The following is an 11,450-nucleotide window of genomic DNA, read 5'->3' as shown; positions in this document are numbered from 1 at the left end:
GTATGCCTGTTCCTAGGCTGTGATGCAAACCCACTGTGCGTATGGCATCTAGATGAGGCCCCTCCATGTCACCACTGTGGGACTTGGGGGAGACAGGGGAAACCAAGACAAATATGAAGCTCATGCTGCTTCTTGCGCTCTGAGTAATAAAGTTCTTTGTCTCTGACCCAGGACCCTGACGTCTTCTGCTAACATCCACGAAACAGTAATAATCTAACTTATTAGCTTGCAAGTAAGGTAAAATTCCAGACTTGGACACTACTATACTTAGATCTTTAAATCAGGAGATCTAGTGTCTTCACATTCTAAATTTCAAAGGAACAAAATACCCTTTTTGAATTTTCTTGTGGAGATAAAATCTACATCACAGGGCTATTGTGAGAATAAAATAAGAAACATACAGCACACCTGGGATCTGGAAAATATCCAATAACTTTAATTGGAGCTCTGCCCTCCACACACACTCATCCCCCCACATACCCATACAACGAACCAGAGAGGGAGCAGTATTTGTCTCCAAGACAGCAGTCCATTCAGAAGACAAGGGATCACACAGTCTAATATACCAGTCTGACACTTGCATAGCACTGCACTGCTCATAAAGAGCCCCTACCCATATTGTCTCATTTAATCCCTACACAGAAATTGAGGCTGAAAGAGGTCAGTCCTTGCAGAAAGAACAGTAACAGTCTCCACAGGTCTGGAAAACGGCCATATGACAGAAGCCCGGGGTGTGGGCTGAGGAAACAGCTGTGATGTTTTTCTAGCAGCACAACTGTGTCCTGAAGGCACACTCTTTGTCCAGGTAAGCCAAGGGAGCTCTCGTCACGGCGGGGCCTCCTGAGGAATGTCAATGCCACTGGAGAAATGGCTGGAAACCACATGATATAGAGATGTCTTCTATTTGGATATTCTGATTTTTTTTAATGTAAAATTAATAATAAGTCCTTAATATAAGAGGTTATCCTGTCCTGGATAAATTTGGACTTGCTCCATTTCGTGTCCATGGCAGCTTCTGCTTTGTCTGTCAGCACTGGGGCCTTCTCTTGTGACAGTATCACTTCAGGGTCTTGCTAAGGTTGGAGAAGCCAATGCCAACACAGGTCATCAGCACTTTATCCCCACCCTTTAGTTCTTCACCACATGGCCTGGTTTCAATTTTAAACATAATCTGGAAAAAGCTCTTCAAATGCCGCAAAAATTCTATCCTAAAAAAAAAAAAAAGGAGGGAGGAATGAAAAAGGAATTCGATTTTTTAAAAAATTCTCCTTCCCCCACCTAAAACCCAAGCTTTTAATTTCGTAGATCAAGAGGAATGACTAAAATTAACAATTTCTCATCAAAGCGATTATATAGCTATTTATTTATAGCCTGCCAGTTTCCAAAGAGGATTTAGCCAGCCTGCAGAGATGCACACAATACAACATAAATAAATTTATAAAATAAAATAAATTAATAAATAAATTTTTTAAAAAGTTAGAGGTTAGTACCTAAGTCATTTAGTCCTACACACCGCTAGAGCGAGCATAAATATGGTGTTAATCTTTGAGCAGCTCATGCAAAGAAGCATGTCCTCCCATGAGTCTCAGCATCATGAAATAAAACCAAGCAGAATGACTGCTGCTGACGCTGAAATAGAGAAGTCTTTCTCTTCATTCCTCAACCCCGACAACACAGTCTCAATCACTCAACAAATATGTATTCAGTGCCTACTATGTGCTAGGCATTGTTCTTGGTGCTGGAGATGTTGCAGTCAACTAAAAATACTTCTCTCATGAAGTTTTCAACCTAGTTAAATATTCCTGAAAAGTACTATGGAAATATACATAAAATAAACAGGCAGATGGGGGAGGAAATGTGGGTCTAACAATATTTGTGTATATATGGCGGGAGGCCATATTGAATAAGGTGGCTGGGGAGGAGCTCAGAGTAAACATGGTGAAGAGTCTCATGGGGCTGTTTCTTGTCATCTCCCTTAAGACAGAGCGATGGCGTCACCCCAAGAGTACCTTGGGAAGAGCAATTTTGTGGAAGGACCATGGTACAGGTATGCAGGCTTCTACTGGTGTGCCCTAGCAGATTCAGCATCACCCCAGCTAGCCTGACCATAAGACTCACCTGGAGAGTTCATTAAACATACAGGTTCCTGAAGGTTCTGCTCAACTGGCAACTCGTAGGGAAGACGTGTCCATGTAGTAGAACCCAGAATCATAGGCCACCACATGCAAAGATGTCCCCTCCCCACCCCTTACCAGGCCCTGTCTCCTCAGTGCACAGGGGCCAGAACCCTGCTGTTAACAAGCATCCATTGTGATTCTTATCAGGCAAGTTTGGAAACACTGGTTTAGTTAAGAACAGATGGTTTGGGATTGGTCCTGTGCCCGAGTGGTTAAGTTCATGTGCTTGGCTTCAGCAGCCCAGGGTTTTGCCAGTTAGGATCCTGGGCACAGACATGGCTCATCACCACTCATCAGGCCATGCTGAGGTGGTGTCCTACATAGCACAGCCAGAGGCACTCGCAACTAGAATATACAACTATGTACTGGAGGGCTTTGGGGAGGAGAAGAAGAAGAAGAAGAAAAGAAGATTGGCAACTGTTGTTAGCTCAGGTGCCAATCTTTAAAAAAAAAAAAAGAACAGATGGCCTGCATATCTGAAATGAAGTATTCCAGCAACGTTGTATGGCGCTGCCTCTCAATCAAACCATACAAACTGCCCCCCTAGCCAGATGGTCCTCATCCCCGACTGCACACGAAATCACCTGAGGAGCTTTCAAAATACTGATCCTAGACACGAAGATCAATGAAACAGAATTGAGAGTGAAGAAATAAACCCATACATTTATGGTCAATTGATTTTCAAAAAGGATGTGCCAAGATAATTCAATGGGGAAAGAATAATCTTTTCAACAAATGGTGCTGGAACAACTCCATATGCATATTCACATACGAAAGAATGAAGCTGGACCGTTTCCTCACATCGTACACAAAAATTAACTCAAAATACATCAAAGGCTTGAATGTAAGAGCTAAAACTATGAAACTCACAGAAGAAAACATAGGAGTAAATCTTCATGATCTTGGGCTAGGCAATGATCTTGGGCTAGGGAAAGATTTCTTAGATACAACACCAAAAGCATTAAAACCTTCTGTGCACCAAAGGACACTATCAAGAAAGTGACAATACAACCTCCAAGATGGAAGAAAATATTTGCAAAACATGTATCTGATAAGGGTCTGGTATCTAGGATATACAAAGAACTCTTGCAAATAAATAATAATTTTAAAAACCCAATCAAAAATGGGCAAATGATCTGAATTGACATTTTTCCAAAGAAAATATACAAAGAGCCAATAAGCACATGAAAAGATGCTCAACATTATGAGTCATTAGGGAAATGAAAATCAAAACCACTATGAGATACCACTTCACAACCCAACAGAGTGGCTACAGTCAAAGACAGATAATAACAAAAGTGGGGGTGAGGATGTGAAGAAATTAGAACCTTCATACACTGCTGGTAGGAATGTAAATGGTCTGGCCACTGTGGAAAACAGTCTGGTAGTTCCTCAAAATGTTAAACAAGGAGTTACCATATGATCCAGTGATTCCATGCTTAGGTCTATATACACAAGAGAAATGAAAACATATCCATATAAAAACTTGTACACAAATGTTCATAACAACATTATTCATAACAGTCAAAAAGTGGAAACAAGCCAAACGTCCATTAGCTGATGAATGGATAAAGAAAATGTGGTATATCTGTACAATGGAATATTAGTCAGCCTTAAAAAGGAATGAAGTACTGACACATGCTACAGCATGTATGAACTCTGAAAACACTACACTAAGTAAAAGAACGGTCACAAAGGACCTCATATAGTATGAGTCTATTTATATGAAGTGGCCAGAATAGGCAAATCTACTACCAGAGGCAGAAGGCAGATTTGTGGTTGCCTGGGAGTTGGGGGAAGTGGGAAGAATGAGGAACAATTGTGAATGGCAAAGGGTTTCTTTCTGGGGTGGTGAAAACGTTCTAAAATTAGATTGTGGTTATGGTTACACAACTTTGTAAACATAGTAAAAACCACTGAACTGCATACTTTAAATGGGTAAACTGTGCTATGTGAATTATATCTCAGTAAAGCTGTTTAAAATAAATATATATGTGTAATGGTAAAAGAAAAGCACTGAGGGGCCAGCCTGGTGGCATAGTGGTTAAGTTCGCACACTCCGCTTTGGCAGCTCAGATCCCAGGTGTGGACCTACACACGGCTCATCAAGCCCTCCTGTGGCAGCACCTCACACACAAAATAGAGGAAGATTGGCACAGATGTTAGCTCAGGGCCATCTTCCTCATGAGAAAAAAAAGTATTAAACCTGGCTCCCGCCCTCACAGAGTATATACCAAACTAAGTAAAAGCCTACTGCAGTGAATTTTCCATCTTCTCCTATATCTCTGTCTTAGTTGATCTAGTCAAAGGAGAGAAATGGCAAAAAGGAGAAAAAGCGGCCAGAACAATTCCTCATTCTTTTTGGCTGACATGACCAGGACATCAGGGACTAAGAGATGAAAGAGTGACTGCCCTGGAGTGTAGGAGTTCTGGTGAGTGCTGCACGCTCACAGGAAAAATTCCTCACTTCTTTGCTCCCTCTTCCACCTAGGATTGTGCTACTTCATTTCCATCTTTAAATATCATCACATTTGCCAATTCTTCTACGAAGCCTTCCCTAGCCAATAACCCCTCTGGATTTCCATAGCATTCTTGGCTCTCCTTATGGTATCTAATTAAACGTCTATGCATAGCTGTCGCACAATTGCCCCTTCCCCCCTTGGTAAAGTATATAAGCACCTCAAGGGCAAAGACCCTATCTATGCCTGAAACCCATTACACTTGCTAGGCACCATGTAAGGCACTCAATAATGAGGCACCAAAGAGAATTCAGGAGTTAGGGTTAATTTTGAGAAATGACTTCAACATTCTTAGCCTCGAAGGGAAGTCAGTTCTTCCCCTGCTGGCTTTCCTGTCTTACTAACCAATTGAAATTTTCAGTTTTTTGCTCTCCGTCCCAGCCTCACAACCTCCCCCACCCTGTCCTAGGAAAAAAAGAAAACAAACACATCAAACCCATAGACAAACAGTACACATCTGTGGGCAAAGCTTCCACAGCTCTGGCAGCAACACAGAAAAAGTCAGCCATTTCAACCACTCGTCTGCATTCTAAGGAGAAAACAGCCTGTTCTCTCTCTCGCTGCTGCCTGAGCTCTAACACAGGCCTGGGACACGCTCTGCTCCCAGAGCCGCCCCAGCCTACTTCACTCTGAATCGCCCAACTGTGCTGGAAAAACCAGACACCTTCCCCAGCTGGCAGAATTCCTACAGGGCCTCGGCTTGCTTTTGATCTCTTGGAGAAGGATGGGAGGAACACAGGCCTGAGTGAACACAGGCCTACATATTTGCAGCTTTGGGGTATTTGTGGCCTTTGGAATAGTTAGAAAAAGCAAAGTCGGTTCCACTTTTTACATAATGTTCTGCCAGCCCCGTGGCCTGAGGAAGGCTGTGTAACGGACTCCATTAGGGACGTTTCAGAACGTTGTCCCACCTCCAGCCCCACTCTCCCTATGTCTTCTGTAGCCGGGCCATCTAAAAGCAAACATCCTCGGAAGCTAAGAAATAACCACAGGTGATATTAAATCCTAACAGTCTCCTTGAGAAAATGGAGAATAAACTCACCCCATGAGTACATGCAGCTGCACAAAGTCATGTCTGCAGCTGAAGCACAGCCCCACAGACCCACAGCGGCGCACAGCCCCAGGAGCACACCCACAAGGCCCCACCTCCCCAGTGTAGGACGTTCCCTTTCCTTCTCTTCCCAACACCATACTGTAGATCCACACTTCACAGACACAACCCACAGCCACAGAGCCAGGCAAAAAAGAGGCCCATGGCACGCCGAGAATGACTCTGCTCCTCAGCGGACGACCACCAGCACAGCGTAACTGGCAACTTGTCACAGTAACCATTTTAGGCCACTGGGATTCCACACAACTCTGGGGTGAGGAGTTTGAACTCCCGACTTTAAGGAACTCTATCTGTAGCAAGCTGCTTTTCTTCTTTGTTTTTTTCCAGGACAAAACGATTTATTTATTTATTTTCAGAAAAACAAAAACAGCAATCTACTTTTCTACGAAAGCCTCCAGTCCATCTGAGAGTGGGTTTCAGAGAATTCGGGAGCACAGAGATAATTTTTCCTGTGTATTTTCAAAGGGTGGGTTGTTCCCACCGCCACTGTCGGCCAATAGGTGAAGGCTAATAGGGGCTCAGTCATCTGCCCATTGAATCCCAACTGGCCGGGACTTGCCAGGTGGTCTGGCCTGCCCCTTAAATATAGCCCCTCTCACCAGGTCGCCTTTCTGAAGCCTGACAGAACAGCGGTGAGGGCAGCCATGGGGGAGCTGTCCTTCTGGCAGCTCCACAGACACAAACTACGACAGAGGATCAGCGCTCCCGCTCCACAGAGCACCTGGACATTGGGGTTACCCACTTCTCAGGTCTAGGGAGTTGCTCTGGAAGTTGAGGGGAAAGATTGGAGGGTGGGAAGAGAATTTGATCATGGGGGCCCCCTCTAGTCATTACACAGCAGCTTTTTTTTTTTAACTTTTTATGGAGACTATGATAGTTTACAACCTTGTGAAAATTCAGTTGTACATTATTGTTTGTCAGTCATGTTGTAGGTGCACCACTTCACCCTTTATGCCCACCCCACACCCCCCTTTTCCTCTGGTAACCACTAATCTGTTCTCTTTGTCTACATGTTTAACTTCCACATATGAGTGGAGTCATACAGAGACTGTCTTTCTCTATCTGGCTTACTACACTTAACCTAATACCCTCAAGGTCCATCATGTTGTTGTGAATGGGACAATTTTATCCTTTTTTATGGCTGAGTAGTATTCCATTGTGTGTGTGTGTGTGTGTGTGTGTGTGTGTGTATAAAATATCTTCTTTATCCAATCATCAGTTGATGGGCACTTAGGTTGCTTCCACGTCTTGACTATTGTAAATAATGCTGCAATGAACATAGGGGTGCATGGGACTTTTGGAATTGCTGATTTCAAGTTTCTGGATAGATACCCAGTAGTGGGATGGCTGGGTCATATGGTATTTCTACTTTTAATTTTTTGAGAAATCTCGTTACTGTTTTCCACAGTGGCTGCACCAGTTTGCAGTCCCACCAGCAGTGTATGAGGGTTCCTTTTTCTCCACAACCTCTCCAACATTTGTTACTTGTTGTTTTGGTTATTTTTGCCATTCTAATGGGTGTAAGGTGATAGCTTAGTGTAGCTTTGATTTGCATTTCCCTGATGATCAGTGATGATGAGCATCTTTTCATGTGCCTATTGGCCATCTGTATATCTTCTTTGCAGAAATGTCTACACAGCAGGTTTTTAAAACTACACTGGTTGGTGCTTCTTCTGCCCAATAGTGGATTTCCCAAAGCCCAGGTGACCTCTGTTCCAAGAATGAATGTTCATAGTGAGTTCTTGGCCCAAATCGCCTGGGACGCACGTCTCCCCTAGCCTGGCTCTCTGTTTCCTACTGCCTTTATAACCAAATTTAATAACTTCACTCTTGGAGCGGAGGTCAGCTTTTTCACCTGAAAAGTAAGGATACATCACGTGCTTTTACCCTATGCCAAAATGTTTTGGGCTCAAACAGCATAAGAAAAGTGACATGGCTTTGCAGCACATAAAGCACTTCCCACATGTAAGGAGGAGTGGTATTGTGCTAGCTCACAGGGAGCAATTAAGCAACTGAACCCATAGCAGTAGGCTTGGGCAGCAGTTCCCAGTTTTCCGGCACATTATCTCATTTGATCTTCACGTGCTGCACCTCAGAATGGGTGAGCCAAGAACCCCTGATCAGTCAGTGTTTAACAAGGACACTGGGCTCTCACTCCCCAGCACTTTGCAAGTAGTGGAAAGAGGTCATTTATTAAAGTTGGAAAAAAACAAAGTGGCATGGTTTATTTTAGACTTCCAACTAAAGATAGAAGGAGATCATTTTACGGCAGAATTTAAAACGAGGACTCTCTGAAAAGATGTAGCAGGGAGGTGCCTGGAGTCCAACAAGATGGATGGAATCCCAGCTCTTACATAAGAGCACAGTGGGTCAGGGAAGCATGGACTCTGGACGAGACTGTTCGGGTCTGAATCCCACTTGCTGACTGTGTGACTCTGGGCACGTGACTCGACCTCTCTGTGCTTCAATCCCCTCACCTGTAAAATGGAGCATCTAAGAATACCTGCCTTTATCATCCTCCTAGGGTTATTAGGAACACCAAATGAGTTCATGTTTGTAAAGCGCTTAAAACAACATCTGGCCAACAGTAAAATCTCCAAGTGTTTGTTAAATAAATACCTAAGAGTAAATAAGATGTGTGTGGATGGTTTAGTAACACAACGGCAGGAAGTTAGTCATAAAGTTAAAATTTATAGACTTAGAGATAGCTGAGCAGACAATTTGCAGCTGACTTCGGTCTGAGATTGCCCAAAGCAAGTTTACTAGGCCTCCTAGTGTTCAAAGTGACCTTAACGGGAGACTGGACTTCCCAGACTGAGGGGACGTGCAGGCGGGAGCCTCAGCATTCAGCACTGAGTGAGCTCCATCAGGCACACTGGGCTGCTGGGAGCGCAAAGTACCTGACCTCATGTAAGTCTCGCTCCATCTCCATCTCCCCAAACCCGTGACGTCAGGACCATTCACCTTCTCTGCGGATGCGACAGAGGCTCAGAGATGCTAAATACTTTGTCCATGGTCTCCTGGTGCTCCAGGGTAGAGCCAGAGCTGAAATCCAGATAGAATGGACTCCAACGCCTGTATGCTGGCAGAACGCAGGAAGCTCTGGTCATCAGCAACTGCTGAAAGCGCTAAGGAAAATGCTCATTAATATGTATTTTTCTTGCTGTTAATCCTGCTTTTAAACAAAGCATAAATCCTCCCCTAAACTGTGAAGTTAAGCTTCTCGAGGGGAAGGTGGAATCACTGTCACCAACTGTAGCCACCTAAACTCAACAAACTTAACCGAAACAGAGTCTCCACATACCAGCATGATATCCAATACTATTTTATTCTACCGAAAAAAATCTCTCTGGCTTTTCCTAAGAATTTCACACACATAGACTGACTTTCTCAAGTAACACATGAAACTACCAACAGCAATCTCCTGAAGTACAACAGAGGGAAGAGGAAAAGGAAAGATCATAGCGACCCTTATTTTCCAGAAACAGTCTGAAAGCAACACTGCAAGAAAAAACATCCTCCCTAATCCCAGTGCTCTGTAAACAGACATTTAAAAAGCTATTTATACAAATCAGAACGTGCAAACTGCCAGAAGAAATACATTTCTTTAAACCGAAGAGAGTCTTGCTTCTGGTTTTTGTTAGAAATTTGAGGTTTCAAAAAACAGATTTTTATGACTTTAACTGCACAAAAAAATAAGTGTGACAGTTTGGTCTCCAAAGCTCTTGAATCCAGCTAGGATAAATTTTTCCCCCCACTGTGATCGTCCTGACTATGGATTCTGTCCCTTCTGCACCATTAACTGTACACAGAAATACGTTGTTAACTTTGCCTGTCAGGTCTCTAAAGGACGTATATTTCCTCCCACATTTGCCTTTCATTATTTTGGGCCACCGGAGCCTTCCACATGATAAAGGGCAAAAAGAGTCTCAAATAGATACAGCTTTCAAAATAAACTTCCTAACCCCTTCTCCCCCTACCTTGAGCTAGCTTACCAAAAAGAATCTGGGCTGCTCTTTCCCACCCCATGGCAGCCCCCCTTGCATGACACCCTGGAAGGCAGATAACGCAGAGGAAGAATGTCCTGCAACCCCCAGCCCCAAGTCTCAAAACATAATTTTGCAATTTGTCCTACTCCTGTAAAGCTCCATTCAGGGCAGACTACTTTGTTTTCCCAGGAGACGTAGTAATTTTAGGCAAGGTTTCTGGAAGACAAGACACTGCAATTAATGTTTGGTGAGGGGGTGTGTCAAGGAGGACACAGGAACTTTTAAAAATGTCCAGTCACATCTTGACCAACTCCACAGGGGCTGCTGACTTGAAATGATTACAAAGGCCCTGTAGCCAAACTGAAAAAAAAATCTCCAAAAGAAAAAAAAAAGTGTCAAGGAAAAATAAAAATATACATTCCATTTTTCACATAATGTTCTGCCAAACCCCATGCCCCACAACCACACACTGCTGTGTGAGCGGTCAGGCCTTCTGCTGCCCTGAAGCAGAGGCTGGGAAGGCAGCAGCAATGAGACCAGCTAAAAAGCGGAAGGGAACTGTGGGGGTCACAGAGCTATCAGCTGCTTCCAGCAAACTCTCTATGGGAAGAGAATCTCTGCACGTGGGGTCCTGTACTCCCAGCCCTTACCTCCTCTCCAAACCCCAATGCCTTAACTACAAAGTCTATTTTAGCAATGTTGATTCCTCATGTTATCGTGCCATTTAGGATTACTCAATTTCAGGTTTCCTGTCCTGTGAAATACTTTACACAAGTTATCAGGAGATAATGTGGTCCTCACCAATTTCCCGCTTATCAGTCTTCCCCCACTGCTAACAGAATGTATTCTCTTTCATTTCCTTGTTCCAAAAAACCACCTACCACCAACTCGAAAAAAAAAAGCCTTCAAAAGACTCTCTTTCAAGCTCCTGGTCTCCACATACCCCAAGCCATGGTCCGATGGTGCCTCGCCCCTTGGCAGTGCTCACCCCTTTCTCAATGTGATGGCACCACCATTCTTCAGTTATCACAGTACTGTACCTTTCAGATATACAGCATCGGTACCATGATAACCGAAAAAGGACAGTTCAGTCTCATATCTACCTGAATATTTCCTCCCACACAAAGCCCACCCACCCCTACTCCCCACCCACAGATGACCACATAATGATCCCATATAAGCACACGTGCCCATACAGAGATGTCAGTGCTCAAACAAGCTGTTTACAGCAACCTCGTTTACTGTCAATGGAAAATGCTCCTTTCACAGTGCTGTTTAGAATTCAAGTCTTCTGAGGATCTGCTCTTTTTGGAGAGTGCCTGCTTTAATACCTCAGCAGTCAACTTCTGATAACACCCCACGGCCTCAAACTCACCTCTACATTTGCCTGCTAGTCCATTGGCATTACTGTGAACTCTGCCTCTTTCTTCATCTTTCCTGCCAGCTCATATCCTATCATCTTGGACAAAAAGTCCTTTTTGCCACAGCTAGAGAAAAGAGGGATTTAAAAAACTAACAACAAAATCCAAGCTATAACAGAACCAGAAGTTTACCTTCAAAATGGAACCAAAATCTAAAGTGCAGACAAAAGAACTATCCAATACATACCACGTAACTTTAATAACATGAGAATGATGAAACTACAGGAAGAAAA

The 11,450-nt window shown here is 43.6% G+C and overlaps 1 protein-coding gene across 8 annotated transcripts in view; it reads right to left on the bottom strand.

Annotated features, from left to right (window-relative positions):
- Positions 1–414: 414 nt before the first annotated feature.
- RCL1 (RNA terminal phosphate cyclase like 1) overlaps positions 415–11,450 on the bottom strand; it is a 69,731-nt gene continuing 58,695 nt past the window's right edge. For 3 of the 8 annotated variants that reach the window (XM_014860722.3, XM_070495516.1, XM_044756728.2), the window contains one exon: positions 415–1,208. In XM_014860722.3, coding sequence (XP_014716208.1) covers positions 1,058–1,208 — 151 coding nt within the window. In that variant the 3' untranslated portion in view covers positions 415–1,057. Of the gene's footprint in view, positions 1,209–8,707; positions 8,936–11,171; positions 11,284–11,450 lie in introns of all 8 variants that reach the window. The other 5 variants (XR_011497257.1, XR_001401237.3, XM_070495515.1 and 2 more) reach the window with 5 other exon arrangements.

This window comes from Equus asinus, chromosome 23 (genome assembly GCF_041296235.1).
Source record: "Equus asinus isolate D_3611 breed Donkey chromosome 23, EquAss-T2T_v2, whole genome shotgun sequence".
NCBI lineage: Eukaryota > Metazoa > Chordata > Mammalia > Perissodactyla > Equidae > Equus > Equus asinus.
This window is presented reverse-complemented; position numbering and strand designations above follow the sequence as displayed.